General features: G+C 37.9%; 1 protein-coding gene across 8 annotated transcripts in view; it reads right to left on the minus strand.

Moving 5' to 3' along the window:
* CTNNA3 (catenin alpha 3) overlaps window positions 1-14,183 on the minus strand; it is a 460,135-nt gene that overhangs the window by 80,168 nt on the left and 365,784 nt on the right. For all 8 annotated transcript variants that reach the window (XM_065067892.1, XM_065067891.1, XM_065067893.1 and 5 more), the window contains one exon: window positions 3,779-3,930. In XM_065067892.1, coding sequence (XP_064923964.1) covers window positions 3,779-3,930 — 152 coding nt within the window. The remainder of the gene's footprint in view (window positions 1-3,778; window positions 3,931-14,183) is intronic.

Genomic DNA, 14,183 nt, shown 5'->3' on the forward strand with positions numbered 1-14,183 from the left:
TCTTAGTGTATTTCTGCTAGGATGACTTTATTACTGCTTTATCTATCACTGGTTATCAGTCATTCAAAGTCATTACCACTTTCTACTGTGTTTAATATCTTAATGGGCTATATTAGCTATTACTTTAATCCAGCTGCTCCAACAAACTACACTTTCATAAAGAAGCTCCTTTTTCCCAGCATCACTCTTAAAATTATGCAGTATTTAATAATGTGCTGCCTCAAAAACTGTCAACCTGTTTCTTTTTTATTTTTCCATATATTTCACATGGCAGAATTCTTGTCTTTAATTCTACTATCTATCTTAATCTATTTCTGTAACAGCAATATTCTGATTAAAACACTATCCAGATAATGTCCAAGTGTTTCTGTGCAAAATCAAGCTCCCAATGCCTCTACAATTTAAGAAAAATGAGATGCTTCAAGAGTAAAAAAGGAATGAGGAACAGGGACACTAATAAGCACACGCACCTAAACACCCTGGATCAAATATCTGATGATTCCAAGTCAACAACTATCACTGATGAATTAATCCTTGAAAGTGAAACATTGAAAAGCATCTTAAGGGAAAATCTTGCAGTTCCAGCGGCATTTCTATTACAGCTCATGAGTGCAGCACATCTTCCACTATTTAGTTGCTCTCAAGTGTTATTCACATTATCCCTACAGGACTGGAATTAATGTTTTATGTATCTATTGACACTGAAAAGCAAATCTAATAATTTGCATTAACAACAGTTTTTGGCAGCATTTTACAGTATTTTTAAAAACACTCTGTGTAATTACATGTTTGAAACGCTCCCCAAGGAACTGATCTGGAGAGTTTCTGCTCTTAGTGTGATGCTGAAAAACTGTCCCCTGTGAATCGGTGTCCTTCTAATGTACATTTCTCTATTATATTTTGATCAACACGTTCTTTCCTTGATTCAGTGTGTAATCAGCAATGCATTGTTCTCTGGCACTGTATCAGTAAGCCCCTATAAGTTGTCCACAGAGTATCTTTATTTCCTCACCTTGGCTGCTGTGGTAACAGTATGTGTCTGAACAACCATTATATTTACTAAAGCTTCTTACAGGCAGATTTACATGAAACTAGCATTGTCTGGAATGTATCTAATTCAGATTGCAAGTACATCCTTACCTAAGTACATCCTGCTGGCAGTCAGTATCTGTAAAGGATGGTGCACTAGCTGACTATCATTTCCCCAAACCTCAAAAAAAACTCCTCTCATGCCAGTGTCTGAATAAAGGCACTCATTAAGCAGAAAGCTGCACACATGTCCTTTTTAATGACCTTTTTTTTTTTTTTTTTTTTTTAAAAAATTTTCCTGTAAAATCTCCTGAGCTTTTGTCAGGACTCTGCAGCTTCTGGGCTGCTGAATACATTCAAATACAGTTGAACACACGTCAAGCCACACTGATCCCTAATGCAAATACATACGCTGTTTAGGACAAAGTTCAGTACAGGTGGAAGAAAGCTCTCATCCTCCGGTCTTCACTTGTTCAATTCAGAGGAGGCAGCTGAGTATCTGCTCTTTGCTACCCACTGCTACAGGTACAACCAACAAGGTAATTTCTGACACTTTTTTCTCTTGCTTTGTCAAATTGCACTTGCAAAGTAGAAGTGGAAGATGGCACTGATAGAAAACTTCGTATTAATAGTGCCCATTTAGGTGTGCAATGACTTAGGATTTTACAGATGCACTATGCACTTACATAGTACACATACACAGTAAACTTCCTATGTGTTATGCATACGTACTGTTCAGATGAAAGTATTTTCCCCTCATGCTTGAGAAAGATGTACAGGGTATATAATATCCTTTACTTTTTTGAGTGACTGTCAACATACACATCACAGAGGACTGTAAGAGAATACACTCAGAGTTTCCTGCAGAACGATGCTCATTCTTCGCAGACTCACTGAAGCTTTGCTACACTCCTCAGCACATTCCCCCCAAAATTAAAAACTTCATAAAGGAATAATCATTCATAGTCACCTGGAGTTCAAGTCCAAGAACACTGGACATGTTGAAGACTCAAATCTTACTGAAGAAAAGACAGATGCAACTTTGTAATCTCAAAAAAACAAGAGTCCCTCAGTCACTAAAGGAAGGTGGTACAAGCAATGCAGGCATTAAATGAAGTTTAACTCATCTAGAAAATAAACAGATGTCCTAACCAAAACTCTTAGCCCATATTCACTGAAACAGGAACTGATCAGAAGATCTAACAGAGGATTGGTCTCAGTCTGGTGTGTTTTGCCAGATAAATCCAACTCAGGTAAACTCCTCCTGCTATGGGTAAGACATATGTTTCAAGATCTTTCTTCAGTATATAAGCAATTTCATAATTGAGAACTGCAATAAAGATGAGACATTTTAAAGATTTTGCACATTTTAATTCCCACTGAAACTGTTCAACTTATAAACTGCAATATTTTATGATTCACTAACATTTCCATATTAGAATAATAGAATAGTTTGGGTTTGAAGGGACCTTTTAAAGCTCATCCAGTGCCACCTCAGCCATGGGCACAGACATCTTCACCAGCTCAGGTTGCTCAGAGACCCACCCAGCCTGGCCTGGGATGTCTCCAGGGATGGGGCATCCACCACCTCTCTGGGCAATCTGGGCCACACTCTCACCACCCTCAGTGTAAAAACTTTCTTCCTTATATTTAATCTAGATCTACCATCTTACAATTTAAAACCATTCCCCCCTGTCCTACTGCTACAGACCCTATTAAAAAGTCTGTCCCCATATTTCTTATAGGCCCCTTTTAAATACTGAAAGGCTGCAATAAGGTCTCCCTGGAGCTTTCTCCAGGCTGAACACCACAATTCTCTCAGCCTGTCCTCCCAGCAGAGTTGTTCCAGCCTCAGATCATTTCTGTGGCTCCTCTGGCCCCTCTCCAGCAGGTCCGTGTGTGTCATGTGTGCTCCAAAGCTGGATGCAGCACTGCAGGGGGTTTCACCAGAGCAGAGGGGCAGAACCACCTCCCTCCACCTGCTGCCCATGACAGCCTCTAGTATGTTTTTACATTTAAAAAAGATAAATCAGTTTTTTACTTTCTTCTCAACTGAAAAAAAAATGCAGAAGACTGACTTTAAAAAAAAAAAAAAAGTATCTACATTTTTATTGTTTCATTTTATTTAAAAACAAAATTGCTGAACATGCAGATACTGCAGCTCAGTTTGAAATGGGATTTGTGTCCTGAAGACACTTGTAAGAAATTCTGCATGTGACAAAATTCTGTTCCAAATTTTAAAAATAAGTTGTTCTGAAGCATTTTCTTGAACTTCAGGAAAAACACTACAATAAGTACATTGACTGTGATTGTCTAAGGTTGACAGAAATCAGGCTGTTAAGTTTTCTGGTTTGAGGCTGACAAAACTTGAACAATATATTATCAGGATCATCTGAAATACTCTCCATTCCTGCATTCCACTGAATAAGGTTGAAGTGCTACAGCAGATTTGAGTTTGTAGACACAAATTGATAATGAAGTGAATGAACATCTTTATCACCCAAACATAAATAAGTATTTTAAAGAACAAACCACATTTTTTGCAACATTCTGATCTAGTACTCTATGCAACTCTAGCCTTCTTAAGTTATAACCATGCGTGTTTCATTGTAATCCAAATTTCCCAGATCAGTTCAATCTAGATATGAGCTTAGGGGCGTTGTTCACACAGACAGTTATAAAATGAAAATGCTGGGATGTCCTCAACTATCTCAGAAGTGAAAATTAAATTAAGACAGAAAAAACTTACCCGAATCATCATGACTGAGCATCTGATGTTGTGAATTGTATCATATACCTTCTTAGAAATGTCCACAAACTGGTTATCATCAAAGAGATGCACTGTCTTCTTGCTTATGCTCTCCAATGCAATATTTACTTGACTAATAAACTCCGGAATCACTATTTAAAAAAGAAAACACAAACAAAACTCAGTGAGCACAAAAAGGATAAAACATGTAATTTTTCTTTCTGGCAAATTGCCTCACATTGATTAATTATGCATATTAAAGCATTATAGAAATAACATGGTTAGTTTTAAGAGGCAACACATTTGTAATTTTTAACACGGTGATAAAAATGCGCTTGGTGGGCACATAAGCTGTGGTTGTCTACACAGTACGACAAAGAAGAAAGAAGTTTTAAAAAGGGTTTCAGGAAAGCAGTTGTAAAAAATTGCCAGTTAATTTCAACAGAAATTTTACCCAAAGAATCGGGATGAATCCCCTGGCTCAAAGTTGGAACTACTATTCAGCCGATTCCTACTATTTCAGAATCTGCTTTCAGTCTGAATGAAGACAAAAATACTAGAAGATTGATGCTTATTCTCCAAACGAAAAAGTCCCACAATTGTAACCTGGATTTACCAAGGCAGTTTACCTTGTTTGACTGAATCAAACAAGTTGTAAATTTTGACTCAGTTTGATATTGACCTGTTTTTTACCCAGAACGTCCAGGGTATTTTCTTCTGGCGCTCCATGGCGTTACTTTCCATGGTGACCTGGTAACACTATACTTCCTTTGATCCTTCACATCAATTCAAAGCAAAGGAAACCCAGGACACAGAACACAGAGTCAAAAGAGAACGCAGCCGGAAAACCCATCAAGCACAGAAGGACCTCAAACAAGTACAGATCAAATTCATTTGCAACAACTCATTTCCTATCACAGGGAGACTGAAGACACAGAAGAAATGGAAAGTAAAGGGACAGAACTCAATTTCTGTAATATTCAATAGAAATAATATATCTTGTGGAACAGAAGCTTTTTTCAGGTGATGTGTTGGTTTCAAAGACAAATATTAATATAACATGCTTTGCATCCCTTCCTCCATAATTATGTGCTGTATAACTCATAAATTCTTACCACATGAAAGCAACGCTACCAATACCAATACATTTTTATGCAAACAAGGCTTCAGCTGAAGTCAACATTTCTGAATTAGAAAACCTGCTAGCATATACTTGAGATATTAGAAAAGATGCCACAATAATGCATTAACCCCTAATGTTACACAGAGAAACCCACATGACCTTTGGAGACATTTGAATTCACTCTTAAATTCCAGTAACTTCACTGTCTTTGAGCTCAGCTGCTACTCTCTAGAGAGCAGAACAGTTACTTCATGTGTCAGTTCCAGAAATAACAAACTTCAGCAGTAGTGGGAAAGTTCATTTTCTTCCGTAAGCTATGTCCCCACAAGTGTAAAACAAGTAGATGCCATTTAATTTGAAAAATTGGATATTTAAAACCCTTTTTCCCCTCTTCAGATTATCACTTGAACTACCTTGCCTTCTGAAAAGGTCAGTGGGAAGTACAGATTTCTTAAATTGTATGGGAAAAAGACAAGGTACATTTTTCATTAGCAATGAAGTGGAATGATCAGGGAGAGCAAGTACCTATTTACCTATTTATTTAGTATTTTTTGATTTTTTTTTTAAACACCAACATATATTTCAGAACATGATTTATTTATTTATTTATTTATTTACATTAAACGGGTATCTTGACCCCTCTCTCAAGGGAGCATGTCAGGAGGATGGGGCCAGAGTCTTTTCAGTGGTGTCTACCAACAGGATGAGGGGCAACAGGCGCAGACTGAGGCTCAGGAGGCTCCATCTGAATATGAGGAGAAGCTTCTTTACTGTGAGGGTGCCAGAGCCCTGGAACAGGCTTCTCAGAGGCGCTGTGGAGTCTCCTTCTCTGAAGACATTCAGACCCGCCTGGACACATTCCTGTGTGATCTACTCTAGGTGTATCTGCTTTAGCAGGTGGGTTGGATTAGATGATCCCCAGAGGTCCCCTCCAACCCCAACCATTCTGTGATTATGTAAACAATCACTTCATACATTTTACATTAAATTTTATGTCCAGCTCTTCACATCCATTGTAAAAATGCTGCAAAGGAGAATACAAGTTTCCAGGAACTAAAGATTTCCATTGGTATAGTCAAAACCACCTTGTCTTTTCCAAAGCCTCCTACATCCCCACTTCACTGTACTTGATATACCTTCATTTGCAATATTGTAAGCCCTGCTTACCAGCTGCATTTTCAGTGGCTGCTACCTGCAGGTCCCTTCTGCAGGACAGGCTATTGCTTCTCAGTGATCTAATTTTGTTTAGCACTAAGAAAGTCACATAGTAAAAGGAAAAAATGCTTGAACTCTGTCCTCCTTAGGATGCTTTTTGATACTATATCCTGGCATCGTACACTACGTTAGACTGAACTAATCTAGAATTTATTCATGGGAATGAAAGATTTGCTTTACAGATGTCCTTCATCTTTCAGTAATAAGTTCAGATGAGTCCTGTGGCAGCATAAGCAGAGAGTTGTGGCAAGTGGTGTGTATCTCAGGTATTTTATTATCCCCCATAATCTGATCACCTAGCATGAAAGTCAGTGTGATGGGTATAAACAGTTTGCTTTCAGAGGATTTAAATAGTTGCAGGAATTCAGCCAAAGCGAGGCATAAGCAAAGTATGATTGAAAAGATTAAAAATACAGCTACCACTTGAATGCTGGGTAATTCTAGAGGAGTAAGTAAGAAATCTAGTCAATAACTGCACCGTCTTTATTCAGTACTTCTATATTTCATTTCAGTCTTTGAGACCAAAGAATAGTTTGCACTTCCTGGAGTGGTATCTAAGAATTTCAGGTCTCAAGAACACTGTATATTCCAGTAAACCCATTTTACTGCTAAGTTTTATGCATATTCTTAATGTCATTTCAATCCAAAGTGGTATACAAAGAATTAATAAAATAAATAATAAAATAAAAACCATCTAAGCTAAGGCAACTGCGCTGACCAAAGAATACCATCTGAAATACAAGGGTTTATTCCAGCAGATGCTTGAGTTATACCGCACAAGGCACACTATTTAGAATGGAATAAGCTGTTTAATGACAGACACATCTTCACCAGATGTGTTCAAAAACATAGATAATAGCAGAAGTACTGAAAACATGATTCTGCAGTCACTGAAAAAGGTTGAACTGAGTAATATGAAGAGTCTTTTGAAACTCCAATCATTTATGACTGTTAGAAATCCATATAGAATCACAGAATGTCAGGGACTGGAAGGGACCTCGAAAGATCATCTAGTCCAATCCCCCTGCTGGAGCAGGAACACCTAGGTGAGGTCGCACAGGAACATGTCCAGGCGGGTTTGAATGTCTGCAGAGAAGGAGACTCCACAACCTCCCTGGGCAGCCTGGGCCAGTGCTCCATCACCCTCACTGAGAAGAAGTTTCTTCTCAAATTTAAGTGGAACCTTTTGTGTTGCAGTTTGTACCTATTACCTCTTGTCCTATCATTGTTTGTCAATATAATACAATACTAATTTTTATTTCGCTGTGGTACAGACACTTCAAGCCCGTATTTTTGTGATGAAATGTTAAGCTGGTGACATTTAATTATAACACTGTATCAGATGACTTGTTGTGACATACATATACATACATACATATATAAATGAAAGGAGTCGAACAGCTTTGTGACGGTGAGCATTTAATATATCCATTCTACTTCTTCAAATATAACCAGTCCTATTTATTGACCTTTTTCGGTAACAAGCTTACAGGTTATACACAGGAAAAGGGATTAACATTTCTGGAACTTCTAACACACGCAACAGTCAGCTCATGTTCCTCTGCCAGTCTCAATCCCAGGCAAACATATAAAGAAAAGATCTCTAAATCACCCACACCTGCCCCACCTTACTATTTAGAGCATAAAGAACTGTAAGTTTTCTTTGTGGGATTTAGTATTTCATGCTCAAGTTTTTGCATACCACAAGTATAATACAAAATGAAGTAGCCAAGGCAGAGACTTGATGTACATAAAAAGAAATGGCATACTAAAAGCCAGATCTAATTAGTATTTGCTGCTCTTTAATCCAGACACGTATATACAAGAATAGTGAAACCAGCAACATTTTGCAACACGTTGTAAGACTACTTGCATTACCAACAAGCACTTAGTAACACAGCTAGGCATATATAAAAAATATACATCCAAACGTTTATTTACATATAAGTGTATAGAATACATAGTTACTTATAATATATGCTTACATATATATTTACATGTAAGCTATGCTGAATGTATGACAGTAGTTTTGTAGTATTACACTGTTACAGCTACTAAGGATAAGATTTTTAAAACTTAACTGTCCTGAATATGATAAACAATTGATGATGCATGAGACATAATTATTAGCAATGTGCATTATTAATGAACCCAGCAAACTGCTGGTTTTTAAGTCTGAAAAGGCCCTTATTTATCCATCTTTCAAATGCACCCACGACAGCGATTCAACTTCCTACCTGGAAAACACAGAGTTATTTTCATTTTTCCACCAAGACAATTTAGATATATACAAAGTCACTGTCGCTCTGTAAGACAGCAGACTGGACAGGTATGGATATGGGAACAGGTAACTGCTTGTGACTTTGGAATCTCTGAGCCTCTGGACCCTCCTCTCCCCAAGCACTCTCTCCATAGCCCCTGCACAGCCCAGCAAACACATAACGCTGCAGCTGGGAATTAAGGCAGTGCCTGCAATTAAACGTCATGGGTCAAGACTTCAGCAGTGACTTACAGAGATCTTTTTCCCCTCACTTCACCAATGTGCACAAAAAAAACAGTGAGGTGGTTTTGGTTTTGAGAGTGTAGATAGAATTCCCTGTATGAGGTATTAGAGGCAGGTCACAGCATTCAAAAGAGCAGAAAGATACTTCGAGATCATATCAATAATCTAACTTTCTAAAAGCTTTCTACTGACCGCGTTTTGCTGCCATGCTCAAGGACAGACTGACCATGAGATTTCAGATGAGGAAGACATTTCCCCCTAGGTCATACTGGCAAAGAATTTCAGATCTTTTTTTTCCCAGTTCTTAACAGACAGTGTGGACCATGCGGGCCTGTCTTATTTCATCAGTTCCCTGCTACTGCAGGGCCTTTATGTGCTGCAAAACATCCGCTCCTCCTGAACTCAGTCTGCAGTACAGAACAGCATGACCTTCTTCAGTCTAACTGAAACCACTGTGCTTAATTTAGAGGCATCTGCACTAAACAGCATGTATTGTGATACACATAAGCTAAGACTAGTAGACACTCTAAGTCTGTATATATATAAAAAAGCATTATTACTTTTCATAAGTGAATTTCATGGGGCACACAGAGGCTTCAGGTTAACTTCAGTGCAGTTGTGGACTACTATCAAACCTCCACCTGTATGTCCTCATTTCAAAACCAGGGATCACACAGCAGCATGATGACAAAGTTCAATGAACCGAAGCAGTTGAACACTTAGGTTTTTTGCTAGTTCAGTATTCAACTTGCTACCAGGCCAGAGAACAGACATGCTAGTACTGGCACAAGGATGGTGGTAGGAGAAGGCAGGCAGGGCAGGCAGGCACCACTGCTGGCAGTAAAACCTGCATTTAGAGCTGTTTAAACTGACTGTGAATTGTGGTCCCTATTCCTATTTCTAGAATTTGTTACCACAGATTTCTAATGAAGCTATTCTTCACTGGCTTTTTTCAATATCCAAGGCCAAAGCTCTTCCAGCCAGAGCTGGGAGCTGACTAACACACCAGGCAATCTCTGAACACTGCTGAACAAAATACTCCCGAATTGGGTTGTTCAAATGTACCAAACAGGACACAGGGAATGCCACACCAGCCACTACGAAGAAACTGAGGTCTTCCTACGGGGGAGTTCCTTTATCCTAGGTAAGAAAGACTAACTGAAAAGGTTTTTAGTGATGTAGGTGGGGCAGAGAAATCCCAACAGTTTAACAACAATAATAATAATCATCATCATCTGTGAAACTTAGTTGTTTCTAGTGAATAAGCATTATGCTAAATACCGCTTAAGCTAGAAAATGGTGTTAGTTAGCAAAAAACCTAAACCAGTCAGATTTTTATGAGTATTATTACATGCTGTTCTCTGTTAGTCTTGTTTAGTACAATAATTCCTGTGAATAGTGAAATAATAAGAATATGATTAACAAAGTTTGTAAAGGGATATTTGGGGCTAAGACTAAAATAGTCTTTAAAAAGACTGATCTTTGAACAGGTCATTTAGAACATCTTTAAAGTCATTTAAGAGCACTCAAAAAGAATTACCACTTTTGAACCAAAATAATCTTATTAAGGCTGATCTGGAGAGAAGTACTGTAAAGAAGACCAAATCCACTACATGCCATAAATTCATCATTGTCTTAGGGTCTACCTATTTGTGAAACAGACACCATGGAACATGCCATATATTCTTAATTTGTGTGCAATACAACCCCAATTTTGGCTATGGTTGTACACATTAACATTGCCATGACAGGGGTTTCCTCACACCCTCACTTAGGAATGCTCAGACTATCTACAGACTGACAGTCTGCTTATTCCACATTTACTGTTACATCCCAAAAATTACTGGTTACTATTACTCTGTGTCTGTAAACACAATGATCAAAATTTAAAATAAATAAATAAATAAATAAATAAAATTGCTAATTTTTTTTTTTTTGCCTTTTTTTCTGATAAGATTACTATTTTTGAGCCTTAAAAGGCTGGCTTCATTTATTTTCTGGAGTGTTATCATAATACTACCATTCTAAACTCCGTCTCTGTAACTTCCTATTCCACTGCATCAATGCTGTATGTACACACATACACACTCTCGTATCTACTGAGGGCCAAAAAAAAAAAAAATATCCACAAGAATGGAGGATAATCTGGAGGGGTGTTAAGAACTCTTTAACCCGTTTCTAGCGCTTGATTCCCTTAAAATATCAGTGTGGTGGCAGGCTACTCTCACTGATTTTTTGCTCATTTTGTCAGGATAGACAAAGCACTCTGATTTTTAATACGGACTATCTGATTTCATTTCCAATTAAAAACTGTTACAGTGGGCAGGATGTGGCAAGTTACTGCTTTCATTGGGAGGATAAGAAGATGCTTAATTTAATTTAAGCATGCAAAAGTATGAGGAAAGCTAGTTAGAACAACCAATTCAATGAACAAACACTAAGTATCTGTCACTAAGTATCTCTAAACTCTCCTTAGTGAAAAGTCACAGAAAACTAACTGTATTTTTAAGTGCAAAGTTATATCCTCATACCTTCCCCAAAACACAGCTTATGCTGCACGAACATACTGACTTATCTGGCAAAATGTAGACACATGTTATTGATATTATTATTGATTTTATTAACTGAAAACTGTTTTTTTACAAACAGTTTTGAAAAATACAGAGACAGTAAGCAGGGAAAACCAAGATGAGTCTTCAAATAATGCAAATGTCAGACATTATGTCTGTGAGAAAGTGTTACATTCACTAAAGCAAATGGATATATGGCAATCCATTCTGGGAAAGGGACTTTGTAAAAAACAAAACTGCTGTAAGATCATTTCTGAATGACAGATGCATGAATCACACTTTTGATTTTATAAAGCAAAGTAGTTTTCATTGTAGATATGAGCATGTTCACCTACAAAGTGTTTCTGTATGCTCTTACTAAAACTGTACAGAACTGTACAGATCACTTTGTGCTAAAAGGCTCTGACTTTTTGCAAAACTAGAGTGCAAATAGCTAAAGGAAACTATTCTTGAAAATTTGATCACTAACATTATATCTAAAAATGGAAAAAAAAAAAAAAAAAAAAAAAAAAAACACAACAAAACAAAACGTACAAAGAACCAAAAGAAGCGCATCCTGGCATTTTAACACTGTCTGTTGCCCTCCCTCTTGAAGGGGAGGTATGGGGAAAGCACATGCACACAAAGCCTCACTGAAGACACACTGGTAACACCTGGACAGATTGAACACTAAAATGCCTGAAAGCCTCAGGCTGTGACAAGTGGGTGTCTCTCATCTGCCGCACTGCTCTGAGAATGCTAGTATAAGGGGAATGGCTGATACACGAAAATGGAGAAGGGGAGGAAAACAGCCACAGGGCAAGGGGAAAAGGCTTGCCAGGGATTAAAAACTGGAAGTGATAGGAAAGAAATTTAGAGTGAAAGGCATCTCCTCTGAGCCATGAGGAGTTAAGCATATGGTGCATCAACAGATCAGCAGGGGTGAAGACTATTATTCACAGACAGTTTCATATTCACATACCTGTAAGAGTTATCTAGGCATAAGAAGCAGTTGCTATCCTTCACCCCCTTAATGCCTTCAGCACAGATCAATGGACAAAAATACATTCCTCTGCTAACAGATACAGTAAGAGTCATTGAGCTTAGAATTAATACTGTAGCTAATGTGAACATTTTTAAAGGGACAAAGCCAGCAAAGGAACAAAGCTGGGCTACTTTCATTCATATTGAGAAATTAAACATCTTCAAGACTGCAACAGTCTCCAGACGGACACTTGAGTTAAACCAGGCAGGGCAATTCAGGATAAGTTTTAATCCAGTTAAGGTTAATCAAGTTTAGGTAACACATAGTAACAAATACGGCTGCCTCTCAAATGGGAAAAAGGACAATGGCACAGTGCCTCACAACAGACTCAACAACAAGTTTAAATTCTATTCCAAACAAACAAGCAATAATGACTGATACAATGTTATCTCATCTTCTTCATCCTATTGTACTCTCTTTGGGATGCAACAACAGACACTTTTCAGGCTCAACTTTCGTAGCAGGGCAAGGGACACCTAGATTTAGAAAAAACTCACCAAAGAAAGAAATAAGAACAACAAAATAGGAAGAAATTATCTAATCCTGCCTCACTACTCCAAGAGGAACCCTCTGTTTCTAAAATGAATATGAAGGTAGTTAAGTTTATAATACACATAGACTGGCATGCAAGTTTTCAGTAAAACACTAGAACTAAATTCTACAGTATTTGACCAGTGGTCCACGCCATTACATGTCACATCTTATTTCAGTTTGACTAGCAATGTCAAACTGCCAATGCAATCCTTCAGTACTATATGTTTTCTACAGAGAAAAGGGCAGAAAATCCATTTAACAAGTCTAGGCCATACATCTGCAAAGGAATAATTTGTACCCTAATGTACGCTTGTTTCTATGATCCTTCTTAATATTTCTCATAATCTAGCCTTTTTCTTTTTACAGTTTTTACAATAGTTTTGGGGAATCTTTTGTTCTTGTATCTGAACGACAAAAATGAAACATGCTTTTCTTTTTCATTTGCATGGCACACTACACATCATACAATTCAATAAAAACAAAATACAGGAACACAAAAGCTGTTTTTAAAAAAGCTTATTTTATGATGATGATTCATTTTGAGACACCACACAGAATGTTTCTTTTGCAATGGCAAATACAGTAACATGTTGGTTTTATAAATGTTTCAGAGTAGAGACTGTGTTTTACCAAACATGGCAAGAATGAATTTATCCATGCGGAAGCATTAAGCAGTGCATGTATACGGCCTTGAGTACCAAACATAATGGGCTCTTGAACCAAAGATACACCTATAACAGAAGACAAGACTACTTCCAACACTCTCAGTTACTGAAAAAAGGGCCAGACCAGGCAGAACACATGAGCAATAACCACAGTCCTTCTGCCCATCTCTTGCTGGAAGGATAAAATTTAGAAAGACACACGGGCAGGTGTGTGTGAACAGGAAGAAGAACCCTGCAGACACCTCTGCTCAACACTGCCAGAACCTAGAAAAGAAGACTGCTACATCTGTTGCCTTTGGCAGTAAAAACACATCCCTATAAAATCAGCTGCTGCTTTGTCTATGTAAAATCCCAGCTGCAGCTTAGATGATTTCATACCTGTAAGATAAACTTAAAGAATCAAAACAAATCTGAATGCTCTCATTGTTACAGTCAGCCACAAGGCATAGCTAGTTGAACCGGTATTAAATTAAGAAATCATTCTCTAGGGACAGAAAGAATTGGTTTCCAAGTGCTGAGAAGGGGTTTCCCATGAACATGGGAATGCTCACAAGCAAAAGGAAGACTGAATCTGCAGGTATGGAGAAAGAACTGCAGTAACAACATTCTTCAAATTTCTCCCTCTATTTACCACCCTAACTGGAGAAAACAAATGGTGCAGCAGAAATGAAGACTAATGGTTACGGCTACAGTGTTCTGAAAAGGAGCCTTCAGAGAAGTCACAAGAGATGTTCTTTCTCCTCTTTGCATCTTGCCTGCTTGCAGACAACC

Source organism: Columba livia, chromosome 6 (assembly GCF_036013475.1).
Source record: "Columba livia isolate bColLiv1 breed racing homer chromosome 6, bColLiv1.pat.W.v2, whole genome shotgun sequence".
NCBI classification, from domain to species: Eukaryota; Metazoa; Chordata; class Aves; order Columbiformes; family Columbidae; genus Columba; species Columba livia.